The sequence below is a fragment of the Callospermophilus lateralis genome, chromosome 11, assembly GCF_048772815.1.
Source record: "Callospermophilus lateralis isolate mCalLat2 chromosome 11, mCalLat2.hap1, whole genome shotgun sequence".
Lineage (NCBI taxonomy): Eukaryota > Metazoa > Chordata > Mammalia > Rodentia > Sciuridae > Callospermophilus > Callospermophilus lateralis.
The window spans coordinates 95,430,663-95,456,850 of NC_135315.1; the positions used below are offsets into that span (position 1 = coordinate 95,430,663).

The following is a 26,188-nucleotide window of genomic DNA, read 5'->3' on the forward strand; positions in this document are numbered from 1 at the left end:
ATGTCCAAATATGAGGCGACTGGGGTAAGTATCCTGATGACAGAATATTTCCTGTCTTCTTTCCCATGGGATCAACCTCTTTTCTTATATAATACACAGTTAGCATTTTATTCATCCTCCTTAGATCCATTCTTTTAGTCATTCACCATTTTTTCTTCTACTTGTTCCAATTTGCTTTTTCTTTCATTGTGTCCACATTCAGATCCTTGATTCTCAAGGATGACACATTTTTTATGCTTTACTCTGACATTGTTGTGGGACTGGGCATGAGCTCATGGGAATCTTGGTAACCAGGGCCCTGACTTAGAAAACCTGGACAGTGAAAGATGGCAGCAGAAGCAGTGTATTTTCATTATGAAAACAGCGGTGGCAGTAACCTGTTGGAAAATTCAGAATATTTTGGTGTCCAAGAGTAGAACTGATGACCCATTGAGGTATACCTATGTAGGCATAACCAAATCAATTTTCCACAAGGCTTGTAATTTCAGTTATTTTTTTTTTACCTCTCTACTTCATGTTCTCCTCCCTGATTGATATGCAATGGTGAATTTGGTTTTTGTAAACTTGTCTCTATAGTCATGATTTATACTCATTTTTGTAAATTTACATAATGGTTTAATATTTCCTCTTTAATTAAGTGAATTTAGAAATATTTTGACTGTAACATACTCTTTTGGTATGCCTTCTTCTCCTCACAAATATAAACCACTTTCATTCTGTTATATCAACTTTTTGCTACACATGTACTTTGCAAGTATTTTCTTTCACTTTATATTTTATCTTGGATGCCTGAGTGTTCCTTATCTACAATATTAAAAATTGGCCTTCACATACATAAATCCATGAAAATAAACAGGAAAGCATCTTAAAGTTTGAGTAATATAGATCACTGATATAGTTTCTCTTTTCCCAGTATTCAAATAAGTTCCATGCACATTCATTTTAAGAGGATGACCAAGGACAGGGAGAAAGTATAAATAGGGTATTGGTTGGAATAATCCAAAGCTCCATGTTATTGAGTGGTTTACAGGGTTTCAAGAAAAAATAAATAAGACTTCCACTCTGTACACAGCTCTGTACTCTGCTCTGCATCTGGAGACAATGTATGATGTCACGTTTTAATCTGTCATAGTCAGTTTTGTGCATAATTAACCTGTCTTGCTACATTTTCCTGGATCAGTGTCACCTCTCTTCCTTCATCCACTGTGCATAAAATTTTATTTTTTGTGATTCTGTCAAATACTCTCTGAAAAAATAAAAATAAGCTCAATGGAGGATCTAACATCTATGCTGCTATAGTTTTCAGAATGTTGTAACTTGTTATGACAGCACCATTCTCCCTCCCTCTCTCTCTCTCTCTCTCTCTCTCTCTCTCTCTCTCTCTGTGTGTGTGTGTGTGTGTGTGTGTGTGTGTATGTGGTCTCTCTTTATTCTTTTGAAGACTGTATCACTACTAGGAGAAGGGAAACATTTGTAACCACAGAAAAAATAGAATAGCCATTAAAAGCTGGAATGATTGTATTCCAGAGTTTTGGAAGGAGTGTATCTTTGCTAAAAATTGTTATTAATCCTCTGTCTTGATAATAAAAACATCCATTACTGTAAAAGAATGAGTTTTTATTATTTTAAGCTGTTATATTTGTGATTATTTTCTTTAGTAGCAATTGGAATCTAGGGAATTTTTTTGCAAGTTTAATTGACAATGTAACCAAACTGAATCCTCCTAAAGTGGTAGGTATCAAATATAAATCCTGGTTGTCCAGCTTGTTTATATATATATTTGCAAGTTTAATTGAAAGCTGCCTAGCATATTTTCAGAATCAGAATGAGCTTGGTTAGGCAAATTCCTCAGCCTTTCATTTATCTATCTATTTATCCATCTATCTATTTATTTATCGATTTATTTAACATCTTACCTGCTGCTTACTGTAGATTTGACTCTATCTTTTATATAACTTCTCATTCTTTATAAAATATTTTGTTCTAAAATAATTTTTAATATATTTTATTTTTGCAGTTTTCAAAAGTGTAGGGCTGATTCTGACAAACTTCCTGAAAATATGTTTTTATTTTTTAAAATGGGAGGAATTCTTTATTGCTTCTGTCATCTACTTAATTGAGAACAGAAAATTTACTGGTTCATGTTTCTTTCACTTTTTTCACTGAGTGGATATATTTGTGTCTCTTTGGTGGTCTTGTTTTTTTTGTTTTTGTTTTGTTTTGTATCTGAATTGTAGATTTTTGAGATTCAAACCAATGTTTTTAATATGGTAAAATAAGATATATAACAAGTAGCTTACTTGTATCTCTTGCTATTTAATTTTGTTTTTTCAACAAATGAGTTATAACAGAGATAAAAAGTAGATATTTTCAAGGTTACCATAAAGGAAGTGTGTAAAAATAGAATAAAAAATAGATAAAATGGAAAAGTCAACAAAATATATGCACTTGGGCTTCTGACTAATGTGGTGAATTTCTGGCTGAATGTTATCTAAAGTATGCTGTCATTCTGTACATAAAAATTTCAGAGTGAAGACTTAAATTCAGAATGGTCACATAGAACTGTTTTTCATGTCTAATGTGTCTTAGAGTTTTTACCAGGGGTATTAAAGGATCACTATACTCCTTATTGTGTAGTGTTCACTGACTTTGAAACTGTTTATGAATTCACTTTCCTGAAAACTTTAAAAAGCTGAGAAAAAGTGTCTTGTAAAACATAAAATAATCATATATAAGAATACTATATTCTGTTGTTTAAATGGTATCTCAACCTATAAATAGTGATATTAAAAATCTATACTTAGAAATATGTGCAAAGAAAATTTACCAAAAACTGCATACCTATTAATATTCCAGACAAAATGTCACTAATAACATTTTATAATTTCTCAGTATTATCTATTAAATTCTGCATGTGCTTTATTATTGTCAAAGTTTTACCACACTGCCTACATTTTGTAATATATTAGAAATCTTCTCTTTTTTTGGTACCATTGATTGAGCCTAGGTACACTTAAGCACTGAGACAAATCCTGTGCTCCCATGCCCTTTTTATATTTTTATTAGAGACAGTGTTTTGCTGAATGACTTAGAGCCTTGCTAAGTAGCAGAGGCACTATTTGACATTGTGATCATCCTGCCTCATCCTCCCAAGTCACTGGAATTTTAGGTGTGTACCACCATGTCTAACATATATTAGCAACCTTAAGATTGACACTTGTTTCTTTTTGTTTCATAATAACCTATGGTTATTTTGTACAAAAATTATGCAATGTATTTTGGAATGTATAATGTGTTCATAAACATTTATAGTATTTGCACAAAGTGTACAAGAAAATAAACAGTCTGTGGTAAGGTTTTTATTTTGTATTTAGTAAACTCATATAATATTGGCTATAATTAAATTGAGATGATAAGATGGAAATTATAATTTTCTTAGAAACCAGAAAAAATGAAATATAGTGTCATTGAAATACTAGGAAAGAATAATCTAAGGGGAATAATTATTTGTCTAAAATTATTGATGGCACCACTCATCCTAATGGTCCAAAATGAGAAATTACTCAAATGTTCTTGAATGTTGAAATGAACTATTTGTAGTGCATCCATGAAATACAAAATCAGTCATCAATATAAAGGAACACTTTAATGAAGCACACATGTTTATTGACTCTTAGAGCAGCTGAATTTAAAATTATATTGCATTATGCCAGGCAAAATAAAATTATAGTTTTTATAATACATTAAAGTAACATCCTTCTGGGGAAAGCAAAGTTGAATGTAAAAGAAAAAAAAATATTGGGGGGGAAGATGTAAATACTCTGTGCTTAAGACTAGTGAATATTTTTAACATTCTAATTTGTTAAAACTGTATAATGTATTTCTATGACATTCAAAATATGTACATAGGACATCACCAAAAAATAAATATACAAGGAGGATGGCTGGCCTTTGTTGTGAAATGGGTAGAAGCATACAAAAAATAGAAATGGCATATAATAGGCAGGTATTAAATCTGGGTAACTGGTAAAATATTTACTTTTTTAATGTACATTTTACATTTATGTAATAAAAAATTCTAATGCTAGTTTTTAAGAACCTTTTTGCTCTTTGGGATAGTAGATGAAAAAACTGATTTAGACTTTCCTGAGCAAGGCTAATTCAAAATGTGTTTACTTTTGAATAACTTCTGAATCTTTACATAAATGTTTTTTTTTGTTGTTGTTTTACATGTGCATCATACTTTAATGAAAATTTTAAAAGATATGTTTCTGAAATAATTATATTTCTCAGAATACTAGTAACAATTTATGATTTGGTATAAATCTCAAATTGGTTATCTTTCTATTTTAATATTTTTATCATTCTCAAGCATTTACCCATGTTCTAACACTTGGACATAACTTTATTTATTTATTTAATTCAGCAACCATTTGGTAAACATTATTGTTTTTATTCATTTTTTTCCCTCAGTACAGAGGATGGAAGGAAGTATCACCAAATACACACACACACACACACACACACACACACACCAGTGGATATATATATATATATATATATATATATATATATATATATATATATATATATATATATATATATACACACACACACAAACACACACACACACACACACACACACATTCACTGGTAAAATATTCACCATACTATGTTATGAATTCTGTCACTGAACTTGCAATCCAAAAGCATAATGCAAAAAAAAAAGCATAATGCACATTTATTGCTAGGATTATTGGCATGCAGTACAACACATAGCTTAACACATTTTTTTAATAATTTTCTCCATTTAAATTATTTGATAAAATGATATGGTTCGTAATCCAGGCACTTAAAACTGTGCCTGGTGTATTCCCAGTAAGTTTTTAACTGAGTTAAATTGGCAAAATGAATCTCAATGTTCAGTGTATGCAAAGGATATCAATAATATAATACTGGCACTCTGGTTTGAATAATTGCTCAATAATAGTCCATATATTTAAGGTTTATTTTCTTTTTGTTTTTAAATTGATAGTAGTTTATTTTATTTTATTTTTTTAAATTAATTTTTATTGTTGGTTGTTCAAAACATTACATAGTTCTTGATATATCATATTTCACACTTTGTTTCAAGTGGGTTATGAACTCCCATTTTTACCCCATATACAGATTGCAGAATCACATCAGTTGCACATCCATTGATTTACAAATTGCCATACTAGTGTCTGTTGTATTTTGCTGCCTTTCCTATCCTCTATATCCCCGTCCCCCCTCCCCCCTCCCCTCCCCTCTTCTCTCTCTACCTCCTCTACTGTAATTCATTTCTCCCCCTTATATTTTTGTCCCCTTTTCCCTCACTTCCTCTTGTATGTAATTTTGTATACCCCTAAGGGTCTCCTTCCATTTCCATGAAATTACCCTTCTCTCTCCCTTTCCCTCCCACCTCTCATCCCTGTTTAATGTTAATCTTCTTCTCATGCTCTTCATCCCTACTCTGTTCTTAGTTACTCTCCTTATATCAAAGAAGACATTTGGCATTTGTTTTTAAGGGATTGACTAGCTTCACTTAGCATAATCTGCTCTAATGCCTTCCATTTTCCTGCAAATTCTATGATTTTGTCATTTTTTAATGCAGAGTAATACTCCATTGTGTATAAATGCCACATTTTTTTAATCCATTCATCTATTGAAGGACATCTAGGTTGGTTCCACAGTCTTGCTATTGTGAATTGTGCTGCTATGAACATGGATGTAGCAGTGTTTTTATAATAACACAAAATTATTTTGTGTTATTATAAAAACAAGGTTACTATAATTTACAAAGTCCCAACAGGTATAATTCTACATATAAAGAGTGTCCCTATAGTGTGCTCTTTTTAGGTCTTTAGGGAATAGACCGAGTAGGGGAATAGCTGGGTCAAATGGTGGTTCCATCCCGAGCTTTCCAAGAAATCTCCATACTGCTTTCCAAATTGGCCGCACCAATTTGCAGTCCCACCAGCAATGTACAAGTGAACCCTTTTCCCCACATCCTCGCCAGCACTTGTTGTTGTTTGACTTCCTAATGGCTGCAAATCTTACTGTCCAATAGAGGACAGATTAAAACTAAAGTGTTTTATAAAATTATTATTGCTAAAGTGTATAACAAAAAGCATAATTTTGTCTAGGAAATTTGACTTTTGTCTTTCAGTATTTACAAGCATGAATAATTCCCAACTATTAAAAAATGGTCTAAAGATTCTTCAATGTCAGGCTAAAAGTTGTTGACCGCTATCCAAGAAACCAGAAAAACCTGTTTAGAATGGGACCCCAAACTGGGGGACTCTCCCAAGGAGACCAATAAAGCTGCGTCTTTGGGAAGTTCCCCCAGGGAAAAATAAACCCCCTTCATTGGTCTATGTTCCCTCAACTCTTTTCAGCTTTCATGAACAAGATCCCCTCAGGAAAAAGGTCAGAAAATATTTAAAATTCTATATTTGTTATATGCCTAGGTTAATATGTTTTTCTGATTACCCTCTGTTTTTTTCTGAGTCCAATTTTCAAGGGTTAACTCTCATTCTAATTGGTTTTAAAAAATAAGCTACAAGGCTTTTTTTGTCTGTTTGCTTTGTGTGGGTGCACCAGTGTACTGTCTGTCTATATGTGTATTGCCATGTCTACATATATTTGGTACAAAAAATATTTTCATATGAGCTCATAAATTAAAATTTTAAAAAATGGATCCAAATACTTTTGGTTAATATAATTTAAAAGATTCAATTTAAATTGGGAAAATAGATAAAAGTACAAATGTCTTTAAAGTTACTAATGCACAGTTTTGTTTCTAGATGTTTAAAGACCTGTTAAAATGTTAATGTCTATAAAGTGTCTAATATTCATTGTCTCTAGGGTTTTTATTCAACAACAACAACAACAACAAAAGATTACTAATACTATTCAATGCACTTGTCTGATACATTGTTTTAAAAAAAAGATATGTAAATTTCATCTAAAAGTATATAAGATTAATCATGGATCTGTTTGTTAAAGACATCTAATTGGTACAAAGTTGAAATGCTAACTGTTAAATATAATATCAAATACTCTTAACTCTTTAAATTCCATAAGGTAAAATATTTAAAGAATGTTGGTGTTTTCATAAATTGGTAAACATAAGGAAAGTTTAAAATTATTTTGTGTTATTATAAAAACAAGGTTACTATAAATTACAAAGTCCCAACAGGTATTATTCTACATACAAAGAGTCAAGATTCTTCAATTGTATTTCAATTAAAGTACTGTAAGTAACAAATATTTCATATTATTAAAAGGGATTAATTTATCTAAATTCAAAAAAATATAAGGGTTATTTCAAGGTACAAAAAAAGGACCAATGGGTTAAAAGATTATTTAAAAAGTTCTAAATATAAAAATATATTTACTGAAAAATCTTTCCAGGTTAAAACTTTTTATGTGGTAAAGTAAAATTAGAATACATCTAAGTTAACAACAAAAGGGTCTAATTAAGTAATATAAAGCTCTATAATAAAAGACAAATATGAAACAGTTTATATGTAACTAAGTTGGTTATATATATGTAACACAAATATTTAAAACTATTCAAGGTTGTTCCCTAAGGACAAATAATAATGTACTGATATATTTATATGTTAAATTGACAAAAACATCTAAAAATATTAATTTTTATTAATTAATTACATTATGTCTGTTAAGTTTTATCCCCTAGAACAAGTAATCTTGGAAAAATTAAGGTTTGTACATCTGTGGCTAAACAGCAACTGTTATTTTAAAGTATTGTCTTACTTTACAAAGTGTAGATTTTCCTTTAAAAGCTAACCTTGGTTAATATAAAAACATCAATAAAAGTGTGGTACATTTTTCTTTTTTACAGATTAAGTGTCTTCATATCTCTCAGGTATACAAGTCTTTAAGGTAAAAGGTTTAAGGAAACATTTTATCAAGGTTGTATTCTCCAAACTAAAATTATCTGTATTGGTAATTTAAACTTATAGAGATAATAGATTTTATTGGAGATTTATTTATATCAATTGATATTGTGGAACCAAATCTTATGTTACCTTTTACCCTAAATTTAAAAAGTAATGAGAGCCTAATCTATTTAAAGGTTAAATATTATAAAACATTCTGCCACTTTTCCACATTAAAAAATGTTAAGTGTTCTCAGCCTTTCCTTAATTAATGTTTTAGAAGTATGTCATATTGTGCTAACTAACATTCATAAAGAGTCACAAAACAGTATGTGTAAACTTTATACAACTAGATCTAAAAAGAGAAACAAAGATCAGCTTTAGCACTAAAACACTAAGATTTGTAAAAAGCCCTGCCTTACCTGAGATAAGGCTCTGCCTCCCACCTTACAGCATGTCAAAATAACTTCAAAGTAGGCCAGATTTTAGTTAATTTAAAGTTATATTCAAAGATTAATTTTATTACAAAAATTACTGTGATCTCTAATAAAAAATATAATGTGTAACTCAGCCACAGTTCAAAATTATATACAAGCTAAATATGTTTTTACTATTGTTAATTTCACTTTGTATTCTCATTATAACTAAAAAATGTGACCACTACACTAAGAGCAACCAAGAGACCTTTACTGTGACAGTGTCTGATTAACACAAAGAGAGAGAGAGAGAGAGAGAGAGAGAGAGAGAGAGAGAGAGAGAGAGAACTGCAAAAGAGAGAAAAAAGGAGAATGAGAGAGAAAGTGAGAGAAAAAGGAGAGAGCAAGAGAGAATGACCTGGCAAGAGAGAGTTTTTATAGTCAAAATCTAATGGACTCTCTGTATGTGCAAGATGCCTTGTTGGTGTACAGTGATTACATCATACAGTAGATGCTAAGGTGTCATCTTCTGCCTTCAGGCAGATCTTCAGCATTATGTAAATTAATAAATAAAATAAGGATATTGTGTTATGTTAAAAATTAACTGAAAAGTTATAAAGATTAAAGTCAAAGCCCAGCATTCTTACTTTAAATCTGATAAAACTGACTTGCTGGATGTTTAAGGCCAAACTTAAAAATTAAGGGTAAAATAAAAGAGCTGAAGAAACCAATATTCGGCTCTTGCCCTCTAAGTCAGCCTGAACCCAGGACAGGGGAAAAAGCTTTGCAAATTCGGGCCAGATAACCTCCCAATAAGGGAGATTAATGAGGCCAAGGGAGAACAGAAAGCCAATGAGTGTACATGCTGCAAAACAGGAGGGTCATTTAAAAAGGAGACGTGCCTGATGCTTCCAAGGGAAGCCATATGGTCAGCAAGACCATCCTAATGCAGATGACAGTAACAGAGCTAAAATGCTGCTCACATGTTCCCCAAGAATGTCCACCAAGGAAACTCAGCTGACTCTTACCAATAGATAGGAACAAGGTCAGTTTGTCCAGCTTGGTCTTAAACACCTTGCAAAAACAGTTAAAACCAAAGCACAGCCATTCCTGGACATTTAAAAAGAAACAACAATTATTTTAATGTAACTTAAAATGTACACTAGTGTTAGCATCTCCCAAAATAAGAAAGACTGGAGGCAACACAGAAAAATTTTTAGGCAAAAATGCCTGATAACTACCAATAAAAAAACTGCCAGAAGTTTTTAGTCAGTTCAAGGCCTACAGATCTTCCTAAATTCCTACCAGATAGATGTAATCAATATTTATTAATAAAATTATCTAGCCTTAATTAACAAAAGGATCTTTACTGAAAACAGTGTCATGTCAAAAAGGTATTTTTACAAAAATCAGATGACATTAACTAATTTAACTAAATGTTGTGTCTACATTCCTAATAATTCTGACAATGTTAAAGATTTATGTTCCCTAAAAAAGTGCCTTATTAGTCTTTGGTAGGCCTTGTTATGGGGACATTTTCTCAGGTCTTCTGCCTCCAGGTAAACAATTATTAATTTCTGTCATTTTCACAATATTCATGGACAGGTTCCAGATGCTACGACTGCTATTTTGTATTAATCTTACTTCAGCACTCATGTCTTTTTGTTTCTCTCATAGAAGTGCCCACCCATGGTGACTTTTCATCCTGTTCTTCCTGAACCAGATTTTTACCATGGACCCCTTGACCGACTCAGTTTCTAGAAAGGGACTCCAAACTGCTTGCCCACTGCACAACGCCCCCTTTCAGCTAGAAGTAGCAAGAACAGTCATCGCCCTTTTCCCTTACGGCAGTTGGAGGTCCCTAATATTAGAGGAAAAATTATGGTCAATATAGATGTTCACCAATATGTCTAGCTCAGGAAGATGTACCTGGAAAACTGCTTCCAAGATCACCCTAGGTGATCTACCAAAAAGAGACACTTGCTTCTACAAACCAACTTATAAGTGGAAAAACTCCCTATTTACCAAAGATTGTGCTTCCTGGGTCCCACTTTGAACTCCTTGACTAAATCTCCAAACTGTCAATAACTCTGAACAATGTAACCTACTATTTTGATGGAGTACTATTTTGATGGAGAAAAGGGAAAAGAACACCTGGACTTATTAAAAGGCCAGGCCCCACTGATTTATCAACATAGACTGGCTGCCCCCATTTTAGTTCCCCTCCTAACTGTTTTGGGAATAGCTGGATCTACTGCTTTAGGAACTGCAGGTCTTGTCACAAGCTCTAAAAATTTTAAGTCCCTCAGCCATCAAATATATATAGATTTAGAAAATTAGAAAGGTCAATCTCCAAACTAGAGGTTTCACTAGACTCTCTGACAGAAGTAGTCTTACAAAACAGATGAGGTCTAGATGGTCTCTTTCTGAAACAAGGAGGACATTGTATGGCTCCAGGAGAAACTTGTTTCTATGCAAACCATTCTGGGATAATAAAGGACAGTTGGGCGCTTGTGAGAAACAGGTTAAAGAAAAGAGATGAAGCACTAGAAGCTTCTGGAAATTGGATCCAAAACCTATTCTCGTGGTCCCCTTGGTTGGCTATCATCATTTCAGCCAAAGTTAGACCCCTAGTCCTTCTCCTGATTGGTATTATTGTAAGACCCTGCCTCTTACAAAAGAATGTAGATGAGGTAAGACTTATGGTCTTGTGAGCCCAGTATAGTCCTTTAGACACAGAAGGAAAAAAAAATCTGAGGCCTATGATGTGCAAGATTGACATCAAACCTACTAAAACCAGTGGGGAATGTGATAGTAGGAACAAATGTGACTCCATTTTGTTTTATGACTTCATCCTGTAAAACAACCATGCCAAGTAGAAGAGTCATGACTGGAGCAAGATGTTCTTTTCTTTTTGCTATAGAAACCTTCAAGAACACGGAACTAACTAATGGGGTATTGTTTCTATAGCTAGGGTAACGGGGCTCTGTTTCTGTAACTGGGGTGACTGGGCTAACTGTGATTGGTTAGACTTCCCTCCACTTGATTGCAGTGTCCCGCTTCTGTAACCTGGCTTGCTTGCATTGGCTAGACCCCCTGAACATCCCTTTTGCAGTTTTCAGGCTTATAAGGAGTGCCCTTGCAAATGTGTGGGCTGATCAGGGGAACAGCTTTATGTTCTGGTCAGCCACCACTGGTGTGCTTCAATAAAGGCTTGATTCGATTATATGTGAGTGGTCTGGAAGTCAGTTTATGAGACCCTGGGACGAAGCTTTAAATATAACAGAAGAAATAGCAAATAAATAAGGTGAAATGAATATGGACCAAAGGAAGTTAGAGCATTCATATCTTTCTGGACATATTGTGACATGCCAGAAATCACAACAACCTGGAGATTGAGGATGAAAGATCAAAACTGAAGCTTAGTGTAGCAACTTAGTGAGAGACTGTCTCAAAAAAATAAATTAAAGGTCTAGAATATATCTTAATTGTAGAATACCACTGTACCAAAAAAAAAAAAAATCAAAATTCCAAATGAAGTATCCTTTACAATGAAGCCAATGAATACTTAGGAGTTTTAAGAAAATTGTGTGTATGTTGGTTTGGGCCGCTATGAGATGGCTCAGTATTCTTAAAGTTTCATATAAAGAAAATTATCTAAAGAATACCAACCTGTTTTTTTAACAAATATCATGTTCTGACCCCTGAATGTAAAAGTGTTCATTTAATATTATTTTATGTAAAACAATGGGAATATTCAGAATAAGTATCTGAATCAGCATATTTAAAATAGTGAGGATCTTCTAAATCTTATTGAGAAAGGGGCTCTTCTATGGCGGAACATAAAAATTGGAGGTAATATCTTCAACCACTTATTTTCAAAAATGTCCTATATTGTGTCCCATTTTCCTCTGACATTTTTTTAGATTCTATGCAAGGATTCAATTGTCAACTTCCAGATTTATATAATTTATAACAAGCTGGTATACAAGTGTGTTCTTTTTTATCAGAATAAGTAACTTGAGTGAGTAAATGTAGAGACCCCTAATTTATAGGAAATTAATTATAAATATGAATATTGTTCTATTCTGGGGCTTGAAACTGGTACATAAGTTAGTAAATTTTGATAGTAGTGAACACCAAACTTGTGGGATCTGTACTAGATGGTATCAGAACCGAATTATTGGACTACTAGTTGTTGAAATATTGGTTGTTGTTCAAGTTTGCACATTTGGTATCAAAAGTGGTTGCAGAGTCAGGAAACGTTGCACAAACTTGTAATCATTGTGATGTGGAAAAATTAGGTAAGAAGAAAGTAAATATGATTCAAGACTCAGTAATTTAGTGACCCTAAGCAACATTGTAAGCCCATTTGTCACAATTAAAAAACATCAAATTTTTTTGAAATGCGTTTCAGGTGTAGAATGCAGCTGGATTAAATCTCTAATTATAAAAAATTCTGTATCAGAAGAAAGACATCACAGATCTGAATGTTAAACTAACTTCATGTATGTGTTTGTTAACTAGTGATAACTGAGACCCTGGTAAAAGGAGTATTTCCAAGCTATCAGAGAGGCATTTAGGGTGCCAGAGCCTTTCAGAATTTTTTTCATAATGGCTTAGTATTTTCTCACTTTCTACTTTGAACTGAGCCAAGTGAGGATTCAGTTTCACAGTGAGAGTGGTTTTATGAATCTGGGAATGTTAAACCTGATGTGTCAGTTTCCTTATGAACTGAGAGATTAACAGTCTATTTACTTAATTTGCGTTTTTATTTTTTTTTTGTTATAACTTTGTGCCATGTGATTCAAGTTGACCCAAGTACCTAAGTGTTTTGTAATAATTTGCTAGTTAAAATTTCTATTCTTTTGTCTTAGAAGTGAGTTGTGATGTTGTAAAAGTAATTTTTTAAATACACTGTAGATTTATGTTATATTTAAATAATGAGAAGATAGACAACTTTGGAGATAAACATTCAAATAATTATGTGGACTGTTGAAAGTTTTGGTGTGTCTTTAGTGATATCTTATATCTTCAACACACTAAGGTAACCACCATCATTTGAGTATTGTTATTACTTATAATTTTGTTATGCATATCTCAAGTATCATTGCTTTGTTTGGTTGTGCTTCTTTTGAATATTCAATAACTAATTGAAACTATTATTTATCCTTTGGAATTATGTTGGATTTTTTTCCCACTTTTTGTGCTTCAGTGTTTTGCTTCACATGTGCTGCTCCCTGGGTTTCATTATAACAAAATTAGCCACCAATTTTACTTCTTATAATAAATTATTGGGGTTGGAGATATAGCTCAGTTGGTAGAATGCTTGCCTTTCATGCAAAAAGCCTTGGGTTTAGTCTCGGGCACCACAAAAAAAAAAAAGTATCTTACTGAATGGTTGACATCACTACCATATATGAAAGCCACCTCTTCTAACTCTCATTAATATTTGTATGAAATTAAGTACTATGTCATTAATCATATGGTTTATGTTATATGTATTTCTTTATTTTTATTTCAGGAGACATTGACATTAAAAGATGTGATCATTGAATTTTCGGAAGAGGAATGGAAATTCCTGGACCCCTCTCAGCAGACTTTGTATGGAGATGTGATGTTAGAGATCTGTAAAAACCTACTCTTTATTGGTGAGTCTAAATTTCATTCAGAATTTTTAATTGAAAACCAATATTTATTTTTTTAACTTTATAGAGTATCTTATGGTAGCTTCTATTCTGCATTAAAAAGTTTGTATCTTGTTTATAGTACAAAGATTGGGCATTTGTTTATGTGGAAAAGTAAATTTTAATTTTTTTTCTTTTTATGTTTAACCTATCTTTTCTAAGTAATGCTCACAATGTAGAGAACGAAAATGATTTCAAAGTATTTTAGTGTCTTTGTCTAGACAAAAAATCTTTGAGAAAATAATTTTGTAGACTCTTATAGGATATTTACTCTTTCTTTTTTTCCTAATGAGGGTAACACTAAAAAGACTTCTTTAGTTACCAAGAAAATAACAAAACATGACATATTCCATCAAAAGTGTATTGATGTCTCTATGTAATCTTTGGTCACCACGTGGTCTCCAACGAAATAACCTTGAGATTCGAAGAGAAGTGACAGTAGACATGTCAAGTTGGGTAGAAATCAATGAAGCAAAGAATACAAATAAGAGGTCTAAAATTAAAGAGGAATTCACATTTAAAATGTTAATTGATTAGCTAAAATCTGAAAGAAAATATTTTTTACAAGCCTAGGTTTGTTTCAGTTGTAATCATTAAAGATCATTTCATGGTCTCTATTTACCATGCATATCAGTTATTTAAGCTCCCTCTTGTTCTTCAGTGATCTCCCTACATTTAAATTAACAAAATATTGTAGGAAAATCAAAAGAAGAGGGGCTGGGGATGTGGCTCAAGTGGTAGCTCGGTTTCCTGGTAGGCATGCACCCTGGGTTCGATCTTCAGCACCACATACAAACAAAGATGTTGTTTCCACCAAAAAAAAAAATAATTCATTCATTCTCTCTCTCTCTCTCTCTCTCTCTCTCTCTCTCTCTCTCTCTCTCTCTCTTTCTCTCCCACTTTCTCTTTTTTAAAAAAAGAAAATCAACAGAAGACACAGACAAGTGACAGAAAATGCGGCATAGTGACAGAGAGGCCAAACTGCCAAGCTTTATTTATATCAATAGGTTAATTTAGGTCATTGGCATCACTAGTACATACTGTTTACTTTATTTCTAGGCAGATTTCAAATTTAACAACATAATGCAGCTTATTTCTCAGTTATATACTAAGTGGCAATGTGCAGTGTTAGGAGTTTTGTGTAGCTCTCAAGAAAGTCCATTGTATAAAGTTACTGTTTTATGGACAGGTTTAGACTCAGTGAACCATTGTGCTTGTCTAAAAAGAGAGTTTTTTTTTTTTTTTATTCGGAGGAGTTGTGTGCCAGAGATTATGTTTCAGGCTGAAAACACTCTTGTGCAGAGCCTTTTCAAGCAGGGCACTGCCATAGCAGCTTTACATTGCTTGACTAGTTCCTAGGGAACTAGTATTTAATTACTTGACTAGTTCCTAGGGAAAATTGCAGGGCATTCTAAGACAGGGAAACAAAGAATTGTCACCCCTACAAATTATTCCACAATGACTGTGAGGATATGCATTACCTGGCATTTATTTGCATTTGGAGGCTCCCTAGAAAATCTGCTTATTTCCAAATATCTCTAGGCAAACCATTGTAAGATATTAATATTACAGGAGAGTTTCTTTAATATAATTTAAATATTTATTCATTCAAATTTTTCTCATCAGAACTTTATATGAATGCTTATATTGAATATTCTGTAAAGTTTTTTTTACCATGTAATGAATAGCAGTATTTCACAATACCTGCTCCTAGTGATTATGTACGTATAGCTGATCAATGTGGTTTAAAGAATAATTTTCAGGGCTGGGTCTGTAGTTTAGTGGCAGAGGGCTTGCCTCACACATGTAGGGCATTGTGATTTATCTTTAGCACTACATAAAAATAAATGGATGAAATAAATGCATTCTATCCATCTATAGCTACAAAAAATTAAAAGAAATATTTCTATTGTATTACAATTATTCATAATATTGTAGGTAAAATTTCTCTAATTCTTGTATCTTTTTTGACTCTCACACTTTAGAGAGCTTCAGTGTTGTTCATTATGTTTTCTCACTGTTTTTGTTTTTATATCTATATGTAATAATTGAATAGAAATTATCATGACTTTTCACTTTGGACAACATTAGGTAAAATTAAACTGCATGTGACCCATATGCCAATTTTCAATTAAGTTTTCTATGCTTTTACTTACAAGTATAAATATTACCCCTGTTTTATATATGATTGTATATTGTCTTGATTATTTACTCTGCTTTTGTGCTTAATCATGTAATGTATCCAAATTTTGTTATATATATAAACACACACACACACACACATACATACGTGCACATACATACATACGTACAAACACACACATACACATACACATACAGCAGATTGAACACAGAGGTTCTTGTAATATTGAGCTACGTCATCACCCCCTTTTGACTTTTAGTTTGAAATAGACTCTTGCTAAGTGGCAAAAGTTGGAATAGTATTTCCATGTTTCAGCCTTCCAAGTAGCTAGAATTAATGGCATATTCATCATCTCTACATATATAAATCTGTTCTTTTGTCTAGGAGTAAGACTTTAGCTTTTTAAAGGTACCATAAAGATGTTTACAATTCTTTTATCTTTTATATATTTGTCAAATATGTAATTGTGGTCAAAACTGTATATCTTTGCTGAACTTATTATCTTACATATTTTAAATATACTGGTCAGTTCTGTTCATTCAAAATTTTTTGTAACTTTTTTTTTCTAGAGAATTTGTATCACATTTTTTCTTCAAACAAGTTTTCTTTTTCCTTACTTTTTCATCCCTAATACCTTTCCTTTTGGTTTTCATATTTGGCTATAGTAGATATCTCTCAGAAGTAGAATTAACTGGTATTTCTTTTTTTGGGGGGGTGTGAATTACTCTTTTACTTAACATATTCTCCTAAATGTTGATCATTGTAGATATTATATAATTTATTATCTTTGAAAAGATTTCTAACGTTTTCATTCAAAATTGCCTTCTTGTAGCCATTTGAAATGATATTTGATTGGCTTGCCATATTTATCTCTTTTGAATGTTGTTTAATGAGAATATGTCTGTAAATATATTTTGACTTGACCATCAAGTTGAAGGCTAATTGATATACTTTCAATTTTATTACTCATGGCTTTCTCATTTAACCTCATTCCATTGAATATTGTAGCTTTTATTATTTTATATCAGGAAGCATTATTAATTTTTTATGTTTAGTTATGGAGGCACCAAGAATATTCTAAAGAATTGTTCAAATAACTTATTTTGTTTACACAAAAATAATATTGATTGTTTGGTGTTACATATACTTCTTAGATTTTGGGGGATGCTACTGGCACTTATTTTTTAGAACAGGTGCTTAACCACTGAGCAAAATCAATAGCTCTTTTTGGGGAAGGGTACTGGGGATTGACCTCAGGGGCACTTGTCCACTGAGCTACATCTCAAGTACCATTTTTTATTTTACATAGAATCATGGTCTTCTTGATTTGCTTATCACCTTTGTGTTGATGAGGCTGGCTTTGAACTCACAATCCTGCTGTTTCAGACTCCCAAGCTGCTTGAATTACAGGTGTATATTACTATGCCTAGCTGGTAGCTATTTTTATATTTTATTTTGTGATAGTGACTAGGTAAGTTGCTTAGGGCCTTGCTTAATTGCTGAATTTGGCTTTAAACTCATATTCATAACTTTTGAATATCACTTTCAATTTTTCCTTCCAACTTATTATTTTATGTTACAAAGCAATTTCAATATTTTAATATCTTCAACTTTTCTTGTATTTTTAACCTGATCTCTTTGGAAAAATATTCCATACACTATAAAGAAGATTGCCTCTGTAAACCTAATTAGTTTTTAATGTTTTCTGAAGTTTTTTCATTCTCTGGGTCCTAATGCAATCACATTTTTTTATTTGCATCAACTGGGGATTGATGTATCCTACTATTACTGTGTTGTTTTTTATGCTGTTGAATTTTTTTTCTCTGATTTCTTTCTAGAATTGTTTTTCTGTGATTTCTTTCTATAAAAATATTATTTGAGTTATAAATGTTTCTACTATGATTGTATTCCAGTGATTAGTCATATTTATCTTTGTATGATATTCTACTTTGTATCTCATTTATATAATTATTATCACCTTTGCAATTTTGAATGTAATATTATATCATTTTGTTTTTAGTCTTTTTGTTACCTTATATCTTAAGAGAACTTTATGCAGATTTGCATCTGACATAGTTAATATATTTTTATTTTATTTTAATATATTCTTTTAATCACATTGTTTTCTGATTACTTGTTTTCAAATTAGGTTATTTCTACATAAATTACTGATGAGAAAGAACTTATTTCTCTAGATTTCAAATTTTGTTGATATTTATAAATTTATCTACTATAAAAAACTGCCTTAATTTGTATTTCATAAATTTTATGATGATTTTTTTTTTATTTTGCGTGGGTTGAATATACTCTTTATTGTGTGAGCTATTATTTTTATTGGTATTTTTCTATTCAAAATTGGTTCAACTAGATCATTATAGTCATTTTGTAAAATATTTGGAATTTCAAAGTAAAGAAAAAAAGGTGATGTGCAATGATATATAAATATAATTCCATATAACTGGAAAGCTGAGACAGTGGAATGCCAGTTTAAAATAAATTTCAGCATCTTTTTGATAAACTATCATTAAAAAAGTATATAGATATAGATATAGAAATATAGAAATAGATATATAGAAATACAGAAATGCCTGTGGATCTAGTTTGGTGATAGAATACCCCTGTATTCTCTTATGAAATAATCCCCCCAATGACAAAAATATAAATAAACAAATAAGAGATACACATTTCCTGAATATTTGAGTCACAGGTGGAGTCTGAATATGTTGAAGTTAAGAGCTATGATTTGAAATTGTTGTAGTAATGTTAGTCAGTTTGCATTTTGTCCTCATCTGTGGTAGTATAATTTCTTATGGTAATTTTCAAAATTCGCAAAGCTTTTGTCATCATGTTGTAATAAAATCTAGATATTTTTTGAGTAATAATGGCCTTGAATCATACTTTTCTCTTGCTAGTCACCTCCACTTTGATAAAGTTCTATATAATTGCAGAGTTATTCACCATAGTAAGTGAAATAACTTCCTATTATTTTTTTTAGGTATGACTTCTAATCAAAACCAAGAATTTTCAGGAGAGCAAGAAATAAAATATTTTTTGCAAAACTTGAAAAAGCAAAGGTATGGAAAGCAGGACAGTTAATACTTGGTTTTAAACAAGAAATTTAAATTGAAAGAGAGGGAGTTCAGAAAATTTGTCTGAATGAGTGGGAAAAAAACATGAAAATTATTTATTCATAAAATTACAAGTTCATCAGTTTATATTATTACAAACATCTAAAAAGACTGACTGCTCAACTAGTGCCATTCAGTTTTATTTGGTTAAACTTTAAATTACATTTTTGTAATTCTAAAATATTTACTACTCAGTATTTTGTGTAAAGCCACTTGCAATACACAAAATTTTAAATTGCCAAAATATGTATCAAATTATATTTACACAATGTTTACAGGGCATTATGAAGATGTATCTTAAAAATATCTTTAGAAAAATAAAGACTAAACCTGTTTGCTCAGCTTTTAAATAGGATTAGAATAGAAATAGGCATTATGATGAAAAACTCAAAAAGTTATAAAATGCTTATTATCATTTACATTTTTAAAAGTTTTGATGATCTCTACATAAGTGCAGGTTAGAGAAAAGTGTACAGATCATTAATTTAAAGTTGCATCATTCTAATTTGTCTTTTTTATAAAGTAATAAGAAGGAGATTTTCTACACAGTATAGAGAAATTGTCTTTTAATTTAAACACATGTGTAGTATTTCTACTTAAAGAAAAGAAAAACATGCAGATTAAAAATGCTGCAACAAGACTTACTAAGACATTTGTGCTGAAAAGAACAATTCAGTAATTAAATGTGTTTACAGTGAAAGTTTGGTAGGTATTGCTTTTTAAATGCAATAATAATTAAGCAAAAAAAGGAGAAGAGAAGCAGTTGAATCTTTCTAAAACCCATCAAATAAGCAAAGAGCTCATCTGTCATGTACGACAATCGAAACACAGAAAAGTCTCAGAAACTTTTAGCACAGTCTCCCAGAAAACCCACAGCCCAAATGGCTTGCAGGAATGCATAACACCCCAAAAGCAGACATGAAGGTCTTGTGAGAATTGTGAAAGTCTTCTGACACTTTTCTGGGATTGTGCTAAGAGGTATAAAACATGCCTGGAATAGAAGTAGTAGGTATGGTGTGGGCCAAATGAAGAACAATGAAGGGCTTAAGCTAATAATTGTATAACCCTTTGAGAAAAGTAAAGCAGCCACAGTGGTGATTTAAGACAACCTTTGAATGAGGAATGGCTTACAATTAAACTTCTCCTCTGTAAGAAAAAGAAGATCTATAATGTCTTTGTCATTGCATGATTCTGTCTACCATTGCAGAAGCCCACTTCTGTACAACCTTCTCCCTGAAACTTGATAGTTTGAGTCAAAGGTGCTTGTAAATATTTATTTATAATATTAATTCAACTTGAAGCAGTCTTTGTGTAGTTACCAATGTATTTATGGCTCATAAGTTAGCATAATTAGGGCTGGGGATGTGGCTCAAGCAGTAGCATGCTTGCCTGGCATACGTGTAGCCTGGGTTCGATCCTCAGCACCACATACAAACAAAGATGTTGTGTTTGCCGAAAAACTAAAAAAAAATAAATATTAAAACACTCTCTCTCTCTCTCTCTCTCTCTCTCTCTCTCTCTATATATATATATATATATATATATATATATATATATATATATCTCAAAAAAAAAAGTTAGCATAATTACTCCATGTCATGGGACATCAAGCATCCCACCTGAGTAATTTGTTTTTTGGATGGTGATGAGCCATCTGAAAAAAAAATAAGTATCTGAAATAATTAGTAAATGAATATAAGACCTGGCAAGAACTTATGTTAAAAGAGGTAAAACATCTTATAGATTCTCTAGACCACATAAGTTCTGAAAAACTGTTGCTAGATAATTTTTCCAGTTCTTTATTTAAGGGAGTGTGCATCAAAATAGGAATAAGATTTCAACAGGAAGAATCTTTCTTGAGACAGGTTGATTGGCATTCTGACATGTCTCACCCATCTGTGTGATGCTAAGTGGCTATATGGCTCCAATGGTTGATACCATCTCTAGTGCCATGCTGAATTTAGACAAAACTAGGTAGTATATAACATGTACTGGATAGTCTCAACCCAGCTGGATTTCATCTGTGAGTTCAGAGATACCAGACTTTTTTCCCTAAAGACTTCCATGCTTTTTAAAAAATTTAATGCACAGTTTATAGACATCTTTCAGGAGCTCTATCTGACATGCACTGCTTCATCTTTCATATCAACAGGTATTTTGACCAGACTCCTAGTGAATATCCCAAAAGATCTATGCATTTTTGTGATTTGGGGTGGAAAGGAAAAAATTTTCCAAGTGTGAGAAACAGAGACTTCCTGGATCCTATACATGTCCCTAGTGAACTAAATCCTGTTGCTATTAGATTTTTCTGAGGCCCTAAGACTACTTATCTGTGCATCTAAAGGAATATGTTTTTGACAAATCAAAAGTATTCTCTAACTTATTTCAGTGAGCTAGTTACATAGAAAGAATTTTAAAAACACCCTCAGTGATAGATATTTTGCTGGAAAGTTGAGCAGCCCAGCTCAGATGAAGTTTGTTTTTTGGCTTAATGAAGAATACTCTGACACATCAGGACAATGATTATGTCCCAGTGCCTGCAGGATTCCCCACAAATTAAAACTAGACAATAGTGTGTTGGAGGCAAGGTGGATCTGTAGGGATGTGGGACATTGACTAAGCTGGAGAGAGACAACAACACATATGGCAGTCACATTTGAGGACCTGTGGGTGCTTGTGAATATACTTGAACAGCATTTGTAATTATACTATTCCTCTAAAAAATAAAAAATTTGCAATGGAGTCTATTTCATGCTATAGTTAGTCACTGGAATAATTTGAAATTCACCATTGAGTAAATATCCACAAAGATTTCTTTAGATAATTTAGTTTAAAAAGAAGGAGAAGGAGAAGGAGAAGAAGAAATTTCTGAGTTTTAGTAGTCTCCCTGATAATTACATTACAAAAATGATGAAATGAACAGTTTCTCCTTGTGGCAATGCATGGAATAATAATGAATGTGGGAGTAATTGTACTTTCCTAATATTGCTTTATTTAAAAGTAGAAAGAATTTTAAAAACACCCTCAGTGATACTCAAAGATAACTATATTTATGATAAATCTTTTAGGACCTGTAGACTGCCTCTACCCTAGGTAATTCACAGCATAATAGATTTGGTGTAAAACAATGTAAATTATGTGAAAGTCATTAAAATTGTCTTCTTTTTTAAATCCTAGAAATCACCCATGTGATCGTTTAAAAGAGCTTTACAATGAAAAAAGTAAAAAAGTTTTTAATCCATACCCAAAATTTATTTATCCAAGCTTTTATAATCAAGAGACAAATTACAGCTATAAGGCATGTGAAATCATTTTTAATAAAACTACAAGAATTCCTGAACTCCAGAGAATTAATATTTGTGGGAAGCTCTACAAGTTAAAAAAATATGTAAAAGCATTTAAAAATAACTCAATTGTTTATCAGAGCAGTGATAAATCCTCCATAAGTAAAGAATGTGAAAAATATTTTACTCAAATTCTATGTGTTACTAAAAACAATAGTCTTTACAATGGAGATAAACCTTACAAATTGAAGAAATGTGAAAATGTCTTTAAGTGTTGCTCAAACCTCTTTAAACACTACAGTAATCATACTGGAGAGAAAATCTGGAAACGTAAAGAAAGTGTTAAAGCTTTTAATAAAAAATTACACCTTCCTGAACAGCAGAAAATTTATACTGGCCAAAAGCCATACAAATGTAAAGAATGTAAAAAAACTTTTGATCAAAAATCATGCCTTATTCAACATCAGAAGATTCATACTGGACAAAAGCCATACAAATATGAAGAATGTAAAAAAGCTTTTAATCAAAAATCATGCCTTATTCGACATCAGAAGATTCATACTGGAGAAAAGCCATACAAATGTAAAGAATGTAAAAAAGCTTTTGATCGAAAATCATGCCTTATTCTACACCAGAAAATTCATACTGGAGAAAAGCCGTACAAATGTAAAGAATGTGAAAAGGCTTTTAATCGAAATTCACACCTGACTGAACACCAGAGACTTCATACTGGAGAAAAGCCTTACAAATGTAAAGAATGTGGCAATGCTTTTAATCGAAAATCACACCTTACTGAACACCAAAGACTTCATATTGGAGAAAAGCCTTACAAATGTAAAGAATGTGGCAATGCTTTTAATCGAAAATCACACCTTACTGAACACCAAAGACTTCATATTGGAGAAAAGCCATACAAATGTAAAGAATGTGGCAAAGCTTTTAATCAAAAATCTCGCCTTACTCAACACCAGAGAATTCATACTGGAGAAAAGCCATACAAATGTAAAGAATGTGGCAAAGCTTTTAATCAAAAATCTCGCCTTACTCAACACCAGAGAATTCATACTGGAGAAAAGCCATACAAATGTAAAGAATGTGGCAAAGCTTTTAATACAAAATCCTGTCTTACTCAACACCAGACAATCCATACAGGAGAAAAGCCATACAAATGTCAAGAATGCAGGAAAGCTTTTAATAAAAAATCATGCCTTACTCGACACCAGAGAATTCATATAGGAGAAAAGCCATACAAATGTAAAGAATGTGGCAAAGCTTTTAATCAAAAATCTTGCCTTACTCAACACCAGAGAATTCATACTGGAGAAAAGCCATACAAATGTAAAGAATGTGGCAAAGCTTTTAATCAAAAATCACACCTTACTCGACACCAGAGACTTCATACTGGAGAAATGCCATACAAATGTAAAGAATGTTGCAAAGCTTTTACTCAAAAATCTTGCCTTACTCAACACCAGAGAATTCATACTGGAGAAAAGCCATACAAGTGTAAAGAATGTGGCAAAGCTTTTAATAAAAAATCATGCCTTACTCAACACCAGAGAATTCATACAGGAGAAAAGCCATACAAATGTAAAGAATGTGGCAAAGCTTTTAATCGAAAATCGCACCTTACTCAACACCAGAAACTTCATACTAGAGAAATGCCATACATGCCTTTCTAAACACCAGAGAATTGATACTGGGGAGAAACCATACAAATATCTGTAATGTAGCAAATCTTCTAATTGAAGGTCACTCCTTAGTCAACACCAGAGGCTTCATATCAGAGAAAAGCCATAGAAATTTGGAGAATGTGGGAAAGCTTTTAATCAAATATCGTAACTTATTTGACACCAGAGAATTAATACTAGGAAAAAGTCATACAAGTTTAAAGAATATGGCAAAGCTCTTTATCAAAGATCACACATTTCTGAACACCAGAGAATTCATACTGGGGAGAAACCATACAAATGCAAAGAATATGGCAAAGCTATCTATTAGGAAAAGTATTGTTGTTCACCAAATATTCATACTGGATAAGAGCCATGTAAATGTTAAGAATGTGGCAAATTTTCAGTATGCTTCAAGTGTTAACAAGAAACAGATCATTCATACTTGCAACAATTCTCACAAATACATAGACTGTAAAAGTCATTTCCTGTAAGATAAAACCTCATTGGTCACCAGAAAGTTCATACTGGAAAGAAAAATTACCATTGCCCAGAGATAGCTCCGCAGCACTGACTCCATAAAATTCTGACCCTTGCCCTTCTGGCCATTACTCATTAGCCCATGGAAGTGGGCAGGAAGCATGATTGGATGATCTGGTTTCTTTCCTTCTGTGGACCTCTCTAGGTTCAACTGTCATTTCCTCAGTTTCTCTGTATTGATTGAATTCAAATCATCTTTTTTTTTCAAAAGCTATATTTGGACTTAGAGGCCTACTTGTACCAAACCAACTCATTAATAAAATTATCTTATGCCTGAATTTTATGATCACATCAATATTTTTTCCATAATATCAGCTGGACACAATGGTCCTATGTCAATGTCTTATTTATTTATTTTATTTTATTTTCGGGGTATACCGAGGATTAAATTCAGGTGCACTCATCGACTAAGTCACATCCAAGCCCTATTTTGTATTTATTTAGAGACACAATTTCACTGAGTTGCTTAGGGTATCACTTTTACTACTAAGACTGAATTTGATCTTGTGGTTCTCCTGCCTCAGCCTCCTGCACTACTTGGATGCAAGGCATGCATCCCTCAACCCAGAAATGATTGTCTTTTGCTTTGTAGTTAATTAAAAAATTTTACTCAGGGTTTCATGTCCATAAAAAGCATTCAAAAGATGGTTTTGTCACACTTCAGGCATCAGATTCTGGCTTTTAAAATGTCCTGCATGATACAAGTTAGTTTTCTACATCAAATGCAGAGTTCAAAAGTTTGAAACCAGATGGTGGAGAAACAAAGATATTAAACAGCAAAATGCAACACATGGCGTGGTTAAATCCACACATGAGGTGGCTATAAATGCTCACACTAAATAGACATCAAGAGGCCTGTCCATGACCTCTGAGAGTCCTGAGACTCCATTCAGACTTTGAGCCCCTGAGCCTTCAAAGGGTCTGCACAAATGAGAGTGAAGCATAATACCTCTTCCCACCCTTTAAAATACTATTGCATTTACTAGACACACCAGAGGAAGAACTGTGTGTCTTTGTACCAAAGTATGGCTCTACTTGCATATATATGACATCTGTTTTAGAGAACACTGATGTTCTTTAAAACAGATGTCATATATACCTAATGAAACATAGTTGCCCTTTTTTCTCTTAATAGAAAACCACAGCCCTGCACATTTTTAAAACAATTTTGTTACAGTTGAAAAAAAAATAAAAATGGTTAAATAATTGTGTCAATGAAAAGCATTTGAACTGATGAGTCCATCCTTCCAGTAGAACTTACAAGGATACAGTTGTGTCACCCAGGAAAAGGCAGGTCTGTCCCAAGCCACACTGTGAAATCTCAGAAAGTTACATATTTTCCTGGACCCATCCTCAGTTCTTCAAGTTGCTTCAACCAAGTAATGATGTTTT

At 32.3% G+C, this 26,188-nt stretch overlaps 1 protein-coding gene across 1 annotated transcript; it reads left to right on the top strand.

Moving 5' to 3' along the window:
• Window positions 1–24,587, top strand: LOC143410706 (uncharacterized). Its single transcript, XM_076871480.2, has 4 exons — window positions 1–24; window positions 13,869–13,963; window positions 22,480–24,256; window positions 24,471–24,587. Exons 1-4 carry the CDS (start codon window positions 1–3, stop codon window positions 24,585–24,587), a joined length of 2,013 nt encoding a protein of 670 aa, XP_076727595.2.
• The last annotated feature ends 1,601 nt before the right edge of the window (window positions 24,588–26,188 follow it).